At 48.5% G+C, this 16,710-nt stretch overlaps 2 protein-coding genes across 13 annotated transcripts in view; one reads left to right on the top strand and one right to left on the bottom strand.

The window, feature by feature from the left end:
- Nucleotides 1-16,710, top strand: part of RALGPS1 (Ral GEF with PH domain and SH3 binding motif 1) — a 306,693-nt gene that overhangs the window by 177,558 nt on the left and 112,425 nt on the right. The window lies entirely within an intron of this gene.
- The window catches only part of ANGPTL2 (angiopoietin like 2), a 35,594-nt gene that overhangs the window by 10,298 nt on the left and 8,586 nt on the right, over nucleotides 1-16,710 (bottom strand). The window contains exon 2 of the mRNA XM_023217127.1: nucleotides 10,071-10,936. Within this exon, the coding sequence (XP_023072895.1) occupies nucleotides 10,071-10,887 (817 nt within the window). The 5' untranslated portion in view covers nucleotides 10,888-10,936. The remainder of the gene's footprint in view (nucleotides 1-10,070; nucleotides 10,937-16,710) is intronic.

Here is a 16,710-nt window from a genome sequence, read left to right as displayed (position 1 = left end):
GAAAGCTGACATTTTTGAAGTTGTTCACCCCCCCAACTCATTCCTCCTCCACACACACGTTACTACATTTGCTTTTCAATACAAGACTAAATGTAAGATATTTACCAGTAGATGTTTTCCATTTATTTTTAAGTCAGAATTTCAGTGCGGAAGGCCACAAAGATATATTAACATGAAGAATGGAAATCTTTTTTGTCAATGAAACTGAGTTTTCAGTGTGCAGTGGGCAAAGCGCTCCCTTTGGACCAGTGCAGAGTACCTAGCGGTGTTTAACTTGGCGCCCCTTCTGAGAGGGCAGCTCTGCCCAGAGCATCAGGCCAACACTAACTCGGCAGCACCTGGGCTCAGAGTGGAGCAAATGCCCCGACCTCATCTCTATAAAGACCACATTTACATTCTTGGCAGAGCTGTGGCCAAATGTTCCACGTGAAGAGAAGTGCAGCCTCATGGCTGAGCCGAGTCTGTGTGGTTCCCTGGAGAAGCAACAAGGATGGGAAGGCACACAGGGTCTGGGGTCAGGAGGCCTCCAGAGGAGGGACATCAGCAAGTGGGGGAGTACCAAGTACACGGGTCTCAGCCTGGACCCCACTGCCATACCCTGGTAAGTGTTGGAGGTGATCAGCTTTGGGTGCTTCCTTCCTCCTCTCTGGGGTTCTTGACGGGGATTAGGCACACAAGGACCATGGCCTCTCAGGAAACCAGGACCCACTGATGATTGATGGCTGATTCAATGCTTGCCACCCCCAACACAGGGCCTTTCAGGTCAAGCTGAGTTAGAATCGGCACCTAGGCCAGGCAAGCATAGCATCCTATTTCCAGTTCTCTTTCTGTGGATCTGGGGCGGACCAGCATCAGCCTGATTTACCCGTCCAGGCCCTAGTGGAGAATGGGCTCACAAACTGCATCAGCTCTCAGTGCAGTGCCCCTCCTACTAGGAAAACATGGCTCTGTGAATATCTGACCTTGAGGCTGGGAGCTAAGCAGTGCGGCCTCTGTGGGCAAGAGGGATGCGTCTTCTCCCTGACGTGCCAGAGGTGTGGGGGGAGGAGCAGAGTCCTTCCTGCCCACAGCACGACTGGACCCCGTGGCTGGCCAGCAGCCTGACAGTCCTCTTTATCCCCGAGTCCAGCCCCAGGTGTCAGAATTTGACCACCTTAGGCCACTCAGAGGACCCTGTGGCCTGTGGGAAATGTTCTGGGGGACTCTTAGTTCTGGGAAGTTGCTCCCGCAAATATTTTAGTCCATATGCAGGCACTAGGGAGAAGTTTCTTTGTTATCACTAAGATGCAGTCTGCTTTTAATGAGAACTGTATGCTGTTTTCACTTACTCTCACTGATGGTCTGTCTCCAAAAAGTCTTCTCACCACTCCCTGAAACATTTTTCTAACAGGAGAAAGGACTAACTGTTGAAATTGGATCTGCAATTTCCTACCCAAATGAATGCATCTGAGTGCCACGGCACGTGGCCTGCTTAGGTGAGAGTCCCACCCAGGCCAGCATCAGGACTCACTGGGCACCCCGTGAGGGCAGGAGAACAGACACACAGGATCAGGGGATGGGGCGTGAGGGGTGGCTACAGTGAGGAGCAGTTGTATGGGGAACTTCGAATCTCATTTATCCAGAGGCTTGGCAAAATAAGATTTTGGTTATGGACGTATATATATATATTCTATGTCAATCACTGCTTTTCAGTGAACCAGAGTACAAAACAATAACCTAAACACAGGAATAGCTTGTATGGTCCCAAAGGCATTTCAGTTCCTGCAGAACCTCAGAGTTGACATCACACATATCATTTCTGATCATTCCAGGGAAAAGGTCCAAATGCTTGTGCCTGCTTTCAGTCCTCTTCAGTCCTGAAGCAATGGGCATGGTGCCTGGGGCCAGTGAGTGTTTCAGGAGTTGATGAAAATGTTTGAGGCCTCAAAAAACTTACTGGCTCTAAAATATGAAAAGAAAACTACAAAATCAAAATTTATTGTGGTAATTAAATTTCTACAAAGTGTAACATCTTGTCAGGTTCATTAATTGTTAAATTTTGTCTTCATGAAAATGTTATTACTTTTGAAAACAATTTGTAGGTTAGATTTTTTTCACTTCCCAAGAATTCCTGAACATGCTTGATGTTTACTGAGAACTTAGGTCCAACCATAAATTAATTGAGTTACTCTTAGCCAAATAATTTTAAAAGCAAAAGTATTAAATCCTTTCAAAACTGTTCCAGTAAAATTTATATTGAATGTGTGAGGTAGGTCATTTCAATGCAAGTGGTAGAGCCTGAGGCCTCTCAAGTAAGAGCTCTTAGGGCCCAGAAAGGGCTTATAAAAAGGTCCTGTTTCTGCTCATTTGACCCCAGGAGAAATAGACATTGTAGCGCTGCTTTCCAGAGGCCACTGTCCAAAGCATTGCGCCACTCTTAGGTTTCCACCAGCGCCGTTGGGCAGGAGGAGAAACAGCAGCTTTAAAGATATTTTAAAAAAGAGTTTGGGGCCAGGCGCGGTGGCTCAAGCCTGTAATCCCAGCACTTTGGGAGGCCGAGACGGGCGGATCACAAGGTCAGGAGATCGAGACCATCCTGGCTAACCCGGTGAAACCCCGTCTCTACTAAAAAATACAAAAAACTAGCTGGGCGAGGTGGCGGGCGCCTGTAGTCCCAGCTACTCGGGAGGCTGAGGCAGGAGAATGGCGTAAACCCGGGAGGCGGAGCTTTGGTGGTCTCACTGTGTGCAGAGGTGAGCAGCTCACCTTGGCTCCCTGGGGGCAGTGGCCAGTTGCACCCAAGGCTTCCTGGGTGAGGGAGGTCTCTGATGTAGAGGTGGGCAGTGCCCCAAGTTTCCGCAGGCACACTAATGAGAGTGACCATGGCTCTGTCAGAGACTGTGGTGCTGTCCTGCAGGCGTATCATGGAAGAAGTTATCAGACCCATGACTACAGTCCACAGATACTGGACAGGTAGCAGTCCCATAGTTGGCCAGCCTATTAACCCTTTCCAAAGAATGGATCAGCTTCATTGGTTTCTTCTTCAAGAACCTACATCGGCTTTCATGGGTGACTTTTAATCTTCCAAATGCTCACGAACCCTTCGTGTACTCTTTTCTATAGTTTTACTGGGGCTTGACCACAAGCCAGTTGTATGTAATTTCTAGTATACATTCTTTTTCTTTTCCTGAAAGCAGGACATTTGTCTGGCACCAAGCCTTGTCTTCATGATTTCTTGACTATCACTGGCAGTGGTTCTGAGAGCACTGCAAGGCCCTTACCTTCCTCATCACCTCCTTCAGGAAGCCTTCCCCAACCCCAGGAAAGCTACTTAATCCTTTTCAGGGTTCCCAAAATGCTTTGTAGTATATGTATCTCTACTGGAATAAAATAAGAATGGTGATGATCATGTATCTAGAGCCTTTCATGTGCCAGGTGCTTTGCACACTGTTTGATTTCATCCTCGTAAGGCCCTGCACCTGCGAGAAAGCCAAGGCTCAAGAGGATCACATGGCTGGAAAGTGGAGAATCTGGGATTAGAACTCAGGTTCACCTTCTGTGCTGCAGTTATCACACCACATTAGGATTGGTGGGGGGATCTGTGTCCCCTTAAGACTGTGGGCTCCTTTCAGGCAGGAGCCCTTGCAGGCTCACTCCATGAGTCCCTCCATGCTCTGTGTGCCTCCCTCCATCTTTCAACCCTCCATCCTTCACCCTCCATCCTTCACCCTCCATCCTTCACCCTCCATCCTTCACCATCCTGAGCTGCATCCCCTTTGCTACCTTCATTCTGTGCTTTCCAGCTGAGAACCAATAATAATAAATCCATCTGGAAACAGAGACCCCACAACAGATGATAATCCACATCCAGACCAAACCCTGGCAAAGGAAACCTGCTTTGTGGGAAAGTCTGGACAGTTTGTAGTAGTCTCTCTGCACATTATGCCTGGGATGGTGCCAGATGAGTAGATTTTTTGTTCATTTGGACCCTACTCTAGACATACCATCTAAGATACCTAATTTCATCATTTAGGAGCTATTGTATTTATAATTTAAACAAATTCTCTTAGCAAGGTTTTTCTCTGTATGTACAATAGTTTTGACTTATTGTATTCAAAAATATCAGGAAAAAGTAGCTTATTTTTTTTAAAAAGCAAAGGATCACATAAATAGTCCAGACCCTGTAGCTGCATAGGGTCATCTTGAGATACAATCTTTGACCAGATTCATGCCAGGGAGAGCCGAAGTTGAGGCAATGGTGATGCGGGGATAGTAGGAAAGATCATCTCCAGTGTTCCCAGCAAGAGGTCTCTGCTGCCTGCATCCTTCACTGATGTGGGTATAAACCACTGAAAGTATACACTTCATTACTTCTATAAGACTGAACCTAGTCCATTTTCTGATGCTATAACAGAATAGCACAGACTGGGTAATTTATAAAGAAAGGAAGTTTATTTGGCTCACAGTTATGGAGGCTGAGAAGTCCAGGAGCATGGTGCCAGCATTTGTATGAGGCTAACTTAATACTACTTTATTTTTTTTGTGGGGGTGGGGGCCGGGGGGGACAGCATCTCAGGATTAGTACTATACAAGTTCACCGCAACAATCCATTTGTATGACCATTTAGCTGGCCACAGATGCCTGATCTCTAGGGTTTTCTCGATTTCTTTCAGTTTGCCAAGTACCAATCTTGGGATTTTCAGGCATCAAGATCCCAGATCATGAGATTTTTTTTTTTAACAGTAACAAGTTGATAGTTTATCTCCTATGACTGTAAATACCCTGAGCATTTAGCCAAGTGTCATCTTTGGAAAACTGCCTGAGGAATGGAGGGGTAGCTTTCTATCACACTCAAAAGGCTCTTTGTGATCAGTTCCCAAAGGTACCAGAAGAAGAGGAAGAGAACGCAAAGCAATAAGGGAGCTGGCCCTCCTGTAACCATCATCCAGGTGGGCCATCTTCCTAGAGCAGATTTTGTTTAGGAAGAAGCTAGCAACGAATGCTCTTTGAGAAATCACTGGATTATGTAGTTTGTGCTAAATTTGGAATCTTATTTTGTTGAACAAAAACTTTTAGAATAAAAGAAAATATTATACAGTGGAAACAGCACATGCTCTGGAGGCAGGAGTCCTGGGTGGGCTTTTCCCTCAGCCTCTGTGACCTTGAAGGCTGAGTCAGAATGGGCAGAGTCACCCTCACTCACCACCATCACCACACACACCCTGTGCTTCTCCACCTCTATGCAATGCTTGGGCCTGGACACCCAGCCTGCTGGAGCTGACCCAGCCACGCATGGGTTGACACCTTTTCACCTGGTTGCTTGTTTGACCTCCAGAAAGAATGGCAGCTACAACATCATATATTTCTCTGTTTTAAAACATACCATTGTGCTGGGGAACCACAATCATGTACATATTTCCTACCTTATAGGGTAGAATAAAATACAGATGGAAAATCTATCTAGGAAAACACTTGTTCAAGTTGTCCGTGCCATCCTGGCCATAGCCCATCTGTTGTGAGATGGGGTGGCTTCCACGTGTGCACTGTTGTCACTGAAGCAATGTGGGGGCCTCCTAATGTGACCCCAAGGGAAGGTCATGTCTGCTGACATTTATATAGTCAGGGCTAACATTTAAAGAAATCAAAGCTTCACACTTAGCTGTATGTTGAAAGACTTAGCTATACATTGAAATGCTGAGTAGAAGGAACCCCAGAGGATATGTCCAGATTTGATAAAAATTAAAAAGTAGACTTCAGTTGGGTCCATTTGCTGGGAGTCGGGTGCACATTGTGCTTTCTGCTGGAAAGCTCAGCTGGTTCCTGCTAGGCCTGGGGACGGGGAGCACGATGTTGGTTGGTTGGTAGCAGCAGTGTTTTGTGTTATCAGAACCATGAGCAATCTAATAACAAATCTACCACCTCTGTTCCCAGAGCTCATTTTAAGGAACTGTTTGGAACATGGCACCAGGAAGTAGAGATAGAAGGTCAGGAAGTAGAGATAGAAGGTCAGTTCCCTGTGGCAGCTGGGGCCAAGTCAAGCATTCATGGGGTGATTTTTACACCAGTTCCCCTCCAGCCTTCCCGTGGAAATGTGCAATATCCAGAGTAGTTAAGACACACTTTGGTTTGAGTCTTGGCCGACCCACTTACTAGCTGTGTACCCTTGGCTAAGTTACTTAACCTCTATGAACCTCAATATCCTGCAAGTTACAAGTCCCAGGATCAATCTCTGCTCTGCCACCAACAGGCTCTGTTACAGGAAAGCTGTGCTTGGGGATCTGAGAGGCCCCTAACAGTTCCAGTATTTCATGGTTTTATGGCCCCTTCTTCTTCACTCATTGAGAAATAAACTGAACTGGTTGTATTCTCTTTCTCAGGACAGAAAACAGCTAAAAGTGCTCACTCCTTTTGGTCGTTAAAGATTAGTTTCTGACAAAGCCCGTCTGTGGCAGCTGCTGTTGGCACTGTCGCTTCCTCCCTGATCAGTCTCTGGGATGGGCACTGCGCAGGAGGGCTGGCACATGTGTGGCTCTGCCTTGGGTGGGCTGAGAAACAGTACCAGAACCCAGGTGCCTGCTCTATCCTTTGCCTCTTAGAGAATGACCACTGTAGCCTTCCTCTTTAATAGCAGCAGCAGGATCCATGGGGCAGAGGACCACAGACAGGGCCATTTGGCCCAGGCCTCATCACAGCATCATCCTAACTAAAATGCCTTCGGATCTGGCCAGACCTGAGAGACACAGGACAAAGCCCAGGTCAGGGGGCAGGGAAGCCAGGAGCTGCCTGTGCCTCCTCACTCAGGCTCTCAGCAGGCCATTCTGACCTGGGGCCACCCTGTTACTGTCTCAGTAAGGCTGGGAACAGGCTTGTGAGTACAGCTTCAGATAAGCAACCATGGCTCCCTTGGGAAGGGCATGCTGTGGGCAGACAAAGAAGAAAAGAGCACATGGCTCTGAGGTTGCTGAGTGAAAGATTTGGAAGCTGCCAAGGCTCGGGTGCAAAGGTGTTTAATTGCAAAGGTGTTTCTGGCTGAGTGATGTCCCTGAGAACAAAGGATCTGTTGGATGAGAGCAAGAAGAGTGTTTTTGTCTTCCAGGATCAGAACCTGCTCCAAGCTCTCTGAACAGACCTGATAAGAATGTTCTCTGCTGACTGGATGCCCTGACTGTTCCGTGCAGAGAGACCATCTGTTTTTTGCTCCCAGTTTAGTCCTCAACGCCAGGAGAGGGCAGGGCCCTCCCCCAGCTGCTGTCTTCCTGGGCTCTGTCTACCCATTCAGCTTCCACAGCTAGGCACTCAATCCCAGCTGGCAGCACCTTGTGTGGATGCTCAGTGGTGAGATGGGTCACAAGAAATCTACTAGTAATGAGCAAGTACCAACATTTGGGGATCCTTGCGTAACAAAAAAGGATAAATTCTAATGCATTCAAGTTATCTCTGTGATGAAATCGCTGCCATTCCCTCCCATGACAGCATGCTTTCTTAAGTAGGAGAAAAAAGATGGGTGAGTGCAGGACCCTTGGATACACACAGCCCATACTGGATTGTGAACACAAAGAAGCAGGAGATTGAACCATTTGAGGTGCCAGGAGTGGAACAGTGCCCCTGGGCCCTTGCACAGACTCATCTCCATCAGGGATCCACTAGTCACTTGGGTTCCCTACTCCCAGGTCTGCCTGGTAAAATCTTACAAATCCTTCAAGATGCAACAAACAAGTGCCACCTCTATCTAACTTCTCCCTTCCCTCTAGGCAGAATTAGTCATGCCACCTTACTGTCCCCCAGGGCACTTAGCACACCAGGGTATCACCACAGTGATCAGACAGCCCAGTTTTCACTGCATTCCTGATTTTAGAAATTTTGGCCTTGACAGATACTCCCTCTCAGAGAAATCTGTTGTCAGATCTGATGTGCTGATTTTAGGGACTAGAAATCATGGGCATTGGATGGATCCCAGATGCATTCATGCACCTGCCACCCCCCCCAGACTGAGCTCCTGGAGGTCAGGGACCATAGTTGTCACCTGCTTCCCCAAGTCTAGTGCTGTGACCAGCATGCAGTAGGGGCTCAGCAAATGTTGGCTGCACTACATGACATAATGTTTCATGCTTGATTGTATTGTATCCACAGCATAACACTGTGAGGTTATGACCCTTGTCCCCATTTTACAGAGGAGAAAATTGAGGCTCAGAAGAGTTAAAACTTTCTCATGAGCGAACAGATAACCAAGGGGAAGAGCTTGGATGCAAACCCAGGTCTTTATTCCTATACTATGTATCTTAGTTCAAGCCCAGGAATGTCCTGAAATGTTTTGAGTTAGAAACCAGAGACACTTAGGCAGAGGAGAGGCCAGAGGAGATCTGTTGAGTAACCATTGAGTCCAGCCTGTCTCCAGTCAGGGTTATAACAACATTCAGCTGAGCCTTTGGTGCCCAAGGGCACGTTTTACCCTCTTGGTATTCTATCAAGACAAATTAACACACCCTGCCCTCTCTTTCAGAGCTGCTGATTTAAAGCAGACACGTGTACAGATGGAACACCAGAGCTAAAAAAGGGACTGTTTATTTCAGTCTCCTTGTTTTAAGATGAAAAGACCTAGATCAAAGGAGACTTGTAGTTTACCGTGGACCCAACATTGTGCTAAACATGTTTTTTGCAGTATTTCATTTCCTAAAGTGACAGGCACTATTTTCATCTATCCTCAATTAACAGATGAGGAAGCCGAGCCTCAGAAGGACAAAGTGACTTGCCTAATGTCCCAGAGCTAATCAGTGGAGGAATCTGGATTTGAATCCAGGCCAGTCTACTCCAAAGCGCCTGCTCTCAACCCTGCACCCAGGCCAGGTCTTTCCTTTTAGGTGCTGCAGTGGATGTTCACCTTGCATTTAACTCACCTCCCCTGCCCCATCTGAAAACAATGCTGCCCTTGTCCTCTGCCCTGGCAACCCTCCTGCAGTCAGGTTCAGCCCCTCTTTGGAATTAGCAAGAAGCTGCTATTCCCAGTACTGGAGGTTATTTTTAAAAGTGTGAAATAAGTGTAAAGCAGGATATTTTCAGTAAAAGTCTCTCCCTGCTTATACAATGAAGTGGTACCGAAAGCACTGACTTGGAGCAGATACATGGTTCATTTTTGCAGAGATGAATATAGTTCTCATATGGCAGCCCACTGGGAAGGCTCAGGTGTTCTGGATGAACAAGGGGCTGAGCTTCAGAGGACTGGATGTGTGCTGACATTCTGAGAGGGAAGCCTCTGGCCTGCTTCTTCCGGAAATGAGGATTCCTACAGTCCTAGAGCGTAGAGGAGTCAGCCAGATATTTAAAGTGAAAAGACCTGAATGCAAATCTAGCCTGAACATCCTAAGCCTATTAGGAAGTTACTCATCCTGTCCGTAAGGAGCTCCAGGAGTTCATTATGTAACATACATGGAAATGTCCAGTGCCAGTATCTTGGTTAAGCTTTAAAACCTGCCAGCAACCCCATTCCTCCCCCATAACGGTATTCTGAGAATTGCTGTATTTTAAGATGTAACGTGTATGTAAGAGCATATGGAAGCATCATTGAAAATTCTAGACAGCAGCAGACTCTAGGAAGTGTGTGGGCTTTAGGAAGGACTCCTTCCCATGCCCAGCCCCTACAATGCATTTATCATATTCTTAACGTGGGTAATAGTTTCTTTTCTTCTGGCCCATTGTTTATTTGGTGAGCATTTACAGAAGGCCAGCCCTGTGCCAGGCACAGTGCATGAGCTGCAGGAGAGACATTCTCTTCTATCTGCCAACACACGGGATCTCATGCAGAGCCTGGAAAACTACAGGCCTTGGGTTCTTTCCTGCCAGAAACCAGAGAATGTTTGCCCTGTTCTGAAACTCCATTTCTTGGTAATGCCTTTGAGGAGCCATCTAAGGAATGTGGTCCCCCCCCTCACCCCACTGGCTCCAGCAGCTCGGCCCAAGGGATTGCTGGGGGATTGTGCACGTCTTTGGCCTGGCTTCAACTGGCCGTGGCTTTTCCCCCATTTGTGGTCACAGCCAAGGGAAGCCTGGTGCCTGGCTCTGAGACCCACATGGAACACGATCCCAGAAGGACTTACCCGATGGCTTGTCTGTGGAGGATGGGAGGCTGGTGAGAGTGGGCATAGTGGGCAGAGGGGGTGGCAGCACCTTCAGGTTCTGGTCACTCTGGATCTCGTTGGTAGAGATCTGGTTGATGATGCGGTTGTAGGTGGGTGGCTGGTAGACCCGGGGCGGGGCAGCGGGGGGTGGCTGGGGGACGGGCCTGGCCGCGGGCACCCTCTGGCAGTGCTCCTCAAGCTGCGCGATGATCTCCGATTGGTTGTGGGCTAGTGTGGCCAGGTGCTGGTACTTGTGCTCCAGGTCCTTGTACTTGCTGGCCAGCTGCAGCATGTCGGCTGTCTGGTTCAGGATCCTGTTCTCCAGCTGGGAGAGCTCCAACGCGTTGTCCCGCTTGCGGATGATCTCGTGCAGGAGCTGCATGTAGAGCTGCGTGACCCGTGAGTTCATGTTGCGGCTCTCCTTGCGCAGCAGCTTCACCTCGCTCACAATGCCGCCATCCACCTCCACCAGCTGCTGCAGTGTCTCTATCTGCCGCTTCTGCTTGAGCAGCTCATTGTTGAGCAGCTCTAGCTCCTGCTTATGCACTCGGTTCTCCAGAAGCACCTCAGGCTCCTTGGAGTTGACGCAGATGGCACCTGTGACCCGCTGCTGGGGCACAATGAAAGTGTAGGTGCACTTGTCCTGGGACTCGCCTGCCCGCTTGTACCTGTTTAGGTAAATGAACTCTCTTGGTGAGCCCTCCTCAGTGCCCTCAAAACCATCCTCCTGGCCTGCAGCAGCTCCCATGGCAGCCAGCAGTCCGAGCCACCAGCATGTCACGCACAGTGGCCTCATGGTCCTTGCAAAATGGTGGTTATTCTTTGTGAATAGAATCTATGAAAGCCTGAAAGTAAACAGAGGGGAGAATCAGTGACGGTCCCACCACTGTCAGTGCCCTGTGCTGTCAGTGATCCCAGCCTTCTTGCCAGGCAGGCAGAGCTTTCCAAAAACTCAGCTTCAGGATGCTGGGTTATATTCTCTTGAAGTCAGAGAACAGGCAGCCATTCTGGAAGCAAGAGGAGACAGGCAGGCTCCAGCAGAGGTAGAAGGGAAGAGGGAGGATCTCAGGGCATCTAAAGGCAGGAGGCCCTGGCCCTGCTACTTCCAGAGCCAGCTGCAATGCCCGCAGCCCCCTTGCTGAACTACTGGCCTAGAGCCTGAGAACCATATCCAAGCAGCTTCAAGCTGGGGAGGGGAGGCAGAGGAAGGGTTTTCTGATCTCCCTCCTCTGCTACCTAGGCTTCTCAGACTGTTAAATCTACCTATTCTATACTTTCACACCCCCTGAACTTTCCCCTTGTAATACCTATCACAGCAGTGCTGAATAGCAGTTCTGTTTGATCTTCTCTGTTGGATTCTAACTCCATAAGGGCACGTCCTGTGTCTGATTCAACCCCCTATTCCCAAGATGTTGCACTTTGGGCAAATATTTGATAAATGAATGAATCGTTTGACATGTTATGGAATACATTCAGGTTTTAGTGGACAATGTCAGTGGAAGGATGTGTCCAGTTATGTGGCTCTGGTCACTGTGTTAGCTAAGCTACAGAGCCAAAACAGGAACAAACAACCAAGCTCTTCTGAATCCAAATATTTGTAATAGCCAGTGACAGCAGAGTCCTGACCACTGCGACGTGATTAAGTTAGAAGGGAGCAGAACACAGAATGTGTCTCCAGTTTTGTTTCACTTCTATTCTTGGACCATTCATCCCTTCACCAGATGTTCATTGAACACCTGTGATGTGCTGGACAGCATGCTGGCGGCTAGGGATACAGCTACCAACAGGATGGAGCCAGCCCCTGCCCTCATGGGGCTTTTATGTCATTATGCCATTCCCAAATGCCGGAAAGCACAACTAGCACATGCTGTAAAGGGGTATTACAGGGAATTGACCTAATCGGAGGGTCAGGAATGCTTCCTTGAGAAAATGCCCTTTACACTGACCCTTGAGGAATGAGTAGGAGTTAAATGGGCCAAGAGGGAGGGGAGGACATGTGCTAGATCCCTCCCCTTGCCCACTCGAGGGCCTTGCTCCAGCAGTCCTCATCATCTCCCCGACATCATCATGGTTTTCCTATAATCATACTATTATTTTTCTCAACTTGAAGAAAACCTTCTCTTGACCTCATATCCCTTCTGCAGCTGTTGTCGCATTTCTCTGCTCCCCTTTTCAGCAAAGCCTCCAAAGAGTTGCCTGCACTCACCATTTCCAGAAAATTCCTCTCTTCCTGGTCTCTCTTGAGCCCACCCTCATCAGGCTTTGCCTCCTCCCCTTCATTCTAGGTTGCTCTAGACAGGATCACCAGTGGCTTCTGTTTGCCAGATGGAAGGGCTAGTTCTTGATCCTCATTAATATTTTCCCTCTCACACTGTGGAATACAGTTGGGCTCCCTTCTTGACCTTCTTTCCTGAACGCCACCCTGCCTCCTGTCTTGCTGGCTGTTCCTCCTCAGAGCCTGTGCTGGTTCATCCATCCTCATATTCCTGTCCTTTCTCTTACTGTTGAGGGGGAACTAAAACTCAGTCCTCAGAATTTTCTTTACCTTAGTGATCTCATCCAGAGGTCAGGTAGGTGATCACCCTCAAGTACTGATTCCTTCGCGTTTATTTCTGGAACTCTCCCCTAGACTCTAGACTCATACATACAGCTGCTGCTTTGACATTTCCACTTGACTATCTCCTAGGTATTTCAACTCATCCAGAAATGAACTCGTTTTTCCCCATACCTCCAACCCAACCTGTTCATCCCAGTTTTTCTTGTGTTAGTAAATGTCCACTCTAGTTGCTCTGGCCAAAAGCCTTGAAGTCATCCTAGACGCCTTTCTTTCTTTCATACCCCACATCTAATTCACCGCCAAATTACGATGCCAGAAATATTCTCAGAGTCCTGTGTCTCCCCACCTCCCTGCCACCAACCTGGTACAACCCACCTGTGCCATTCACCTGGACTATTGCAGTAATTTCCTAACTAGCCTCCCTGCCCCGGCCTTGCTCATCCTACCTTCTGTCCTCAACTTGGCAGCCAGAGTGGTCCTTTTTAAAAAGTCAAATGGGGTCACTCCTCTATTCAAAACCCCCAGTGGCTCACCATCTTGGAGGAAAAGCTAGTGGGTCTCCAAGGCACTCTATGATTTGGCCCCCACTTCCTCCCTGGTCTCATCTCTGACCCCTCTCCCCTTCGATCATCTCCTCCAGCCACTTGGTTGGCCTTTTGGTTGTCCCTTGAGTGTTCTAAGCACACTTGGGACTCAGGGCCTTTATACTTGCTGGTCCCGGCCCTGTTCTTCATTGTTCCCTCACCTCTTTCAGTCTCTGCTGAAATATCACCTTCTCAGGTAGACCATCCCTGCTGATTTAAGATTGTGACCTCACCACTTTCCCCCTGCAGTGCCCTTATCACCATCAGATACAGGCTGTCTCCCTGCCCCATTCCCTTGAATGCAAGCTCCATAAGGGTAGGGTGGTGTTTGTGTTGGTCACTGCTCCATGTGCAGTGCCTACCACGTAGCCTGAAATACGTAGGAGCTCAATAAATATTTGTTAATGGTATGACAAGACACGCCTGCCAACAGATGCTGAGCAGCTGGGAGTGCTGGAAAGACGGATAGATTGGGGCGGGGATCCCATGGACAAGTGACTGCCTGAGGAGGTCAGAGCTGTGCAGAGGAGGGCCTATGTATGTATTTGTTAATAACATCCGTTGACTGAGGTCCACTATATACCTGACCCTGTACTAAACATTTTGCAAGTGTTTTCCACTTTCCCGTATTCTCATAATCTCCTTTTAAGGTAGATACTGTTGCTGTTTACATTTTATAGATGAGGAAACAGACTCAATGAGGCTGAGTGACTTGCCCGAAATCAGAAAGCTAGAAGGTGGCAGAACCAGAGCTCAACAACCCTGGTCTGATGGATTCGAACCCGCTAACTCTGAACGATGACACAGCTATGTATTTAATCTGGATATTAGCATCACTACTTTCTGATTTCACATTAATCTATGCTAAAATAACAAGTATGACACAGGACTTACAGATTTTATCCTCCCTGAACCCCTTTGGGGGCTTCTCCAATGAGGACCCTGCGTCTGGGCTCTACCTTGTACCAGCCAGTGAGCAGTTACAAGCGACCTTGTGCTCTCTGGGGCCTTGCTGAGCTGTTTTTCACTTAAATGACAAAGCCCAAGCGTGATTCCTATGGCCTGCTCAGGCCTCTCTGAGGCCAGGCAGAGAAAGGTGTGCGGGAGCTTCTGGTTTGGGCTCTGCTAGGAGGTGGGGCTGCAGTGACGTCAGTGGAAACCCAGCTGAGTTTGGAAGTGTTTGCCTGGTTTCCAACAGTGCTTTGGCTGCCCCTGTGCTAGTGGCCACACCCACCCCAGAACAATGGGGAGGAGCCGCCCCAACCCTGGGCTAGGGCAGGTCTGCAGGGCCACCGCCTTCTTCAGGCTGCTTACCTGAGGCAGTGGGTGACAAACACCTCTCTGTGCCCATGTGGGCGCAGGGCTCCACTGTGGCCAAGAAAAAACTGCCAGAGGCCCAGGAGGCAACCTGGCTGCAAGACAAGGCTGGTTTCCAAACCTTCCTGGACCTCCAGATTTGAGAGGGCTACACTATTTATGGTTGAGTTCTATCCTCTCCCAAACATGGGCTCTCACGGCTCCCTGGCAGAGTTCTTGCCATTGCACTTGGGACCTAAAAGGCCGAGTTTCTTCTGTGAAATGGGGTGATCCAACCCACCTTGCACACTAGGTGAGCAGCATGGAAGCACATCAGAAGCAGGAGATTGGAATAATATGTTAGCAATACGATAGCAGGAACAACAAAGCTGAAGCAAAACCAACAACAGTAAGGATGCTGAGCGTAGGCCAGGCAGCGTGCCAAGCACTCACACCATCTCCTCGACTAAGCCTTGCACAGGGCTTTAGGGCTTCCAGGCGCTTCACATCCACATTCTCTCATTTAATCATTCCAACACTCAGAGTGACTTATTATTAGTGTTATGCCCATTTCTAGGCTAAGGAAACTGAAGCTCAGAAAGGTGTGGGGGTAGCTGACTTGAGGTCACGTTGCTAGCAGTGGGACCTCTTGAAACTATGTTGATTCTGAGTCCTGTTATACCTCTGTGGGGCCTGAGCTTAGTGGGGTGACTCGAAACTGATTGGGTTACAGGAAGGAAGGGAAGGAACAGGGCACTGTGCTGGGCGCCTGACATACTTTGTCCCAGGTAATCCAGTGGGTTGTTACTCACCCCGGTTTTATCAACGGAGACATTGCAACCCGGACAGGCTCGGTAACTTGCCCAAGAACACAGCAGATAACAGCCAAAGCTGACTGAGCCTAGGACTTGGGTCAGCCTGATACCAAGGGCCATGCTCTTTGGGCTTCTCTTTGAGCCTCAGAGTCATTTATTTTCCTTGGAGTCTAAGACTCCAACCCCAATTCCTCCCTTCCCCCCAGCAGTTTTTTTGCCAGTTTGGCGGTTCTTAATGGGCAGTAATAAGTTTGTTTACTTTTGCTCTCTTGATATTTATTCAACTAATTGCATCTCAAGGTAAATAACACCCCCTGCCCCAACCCCGGCATTCCAGCCATCTTAGGACTGGAGAATAACTCAACTTCAGTCAAAATGATGCTCCTCACTTTTTTCCTGTGTCCAACAAAGAAAAGCAAATCCAACTGTTTTCCTTGGCTTCAGAATTAAAATAAAAACGATTCTTAAAATTGCTTTTCCACATTGTATTGTGAGGAGTTTCCATCACGCACGGGTTTTCCTTCCCCACAAGTGAGGCTGGTGTGACTGTGCCACGTGACAGCCTTTGCACACTGGGAGGCAGCCTCTCCAGGGCTTGGGTCCCACCCAGTCTCCGGTGGGCTGCCTCTGAGTGTCGCCGCTTGGCCTGATGTGGTGGGGCCACACATCATGTGTCCACATCCCTCTCACCACTGTGGTGCTACAGCCCAAGCAAGGAGCCGCTTTGTGGGAACAGCTGTCATTTTCTTTTTTTTTTTTTGAAACGAGTCTCGCTCTGTCGCCCAGGCTGGAGTGCAGTGGTGCGATTTCGGCTCACTGCAAGCTCCGCCTCCCGGATTCAAGGGATTCTCCTGCCTCAGCCTCTCAGGTAGCTGGGACTATAGGCGCCCACCAGCAGGCCCGGCTAATTTTTTTGTATTTTTAGTAGAGATGGGGTTTCACCGTGTTAGCCAGGATGGTCTCGATCTCCTGACCCTGTGATCCGCCCACCTCGGCCTCCCAAAGTGCTGGGATTACAGGTGTGAGCCACCATGCCCGGCCGAAGAGCTGTCATTTTCATAAGATGGAGCTGTGTATTCTGCCCTATAGCAGAAGCTGCTGGCCTGGGATCCTCTTTTGAGTTCACCCCAAAGGTTAGAAATGAGAAAAGTTCCAGTAATAAAAAGAATAACAACAACTAATTGTCACTATGGCTTAAGCACTTTATATACATGATCTCACTTAATCTTCCCAACAGCCCTTGGAAGGCAGCCTGTTATTTGAGGGCCGTCATGCATGGTGGCCCCGCTTGTGCACTGTGCAACTTAAGGGGGGCACAACTCACATTCATAGTCTTTATGTTTTTTATATTTATATTGCAGCCATTT

Source organism: Piliocolobus tephrosceles, chromosome 14 (assembly GCF_002776525.5).
Source record: "Piliocolobus tephrosceles isolate RC106 chromosome 14, ASM277652v3, whole genome shotgun sequence".
Taxonomy (NCBI): domain Eukaryota; kingdom Metazoa; phylum Chordata; class Mammalia; order Primates; family Cercopithecidae; genus Piliocolobus; species Piliocolobus tephrosceles.
This window is presented reverse-complemented; position numbering and strand designations above follow the sequence as displayed.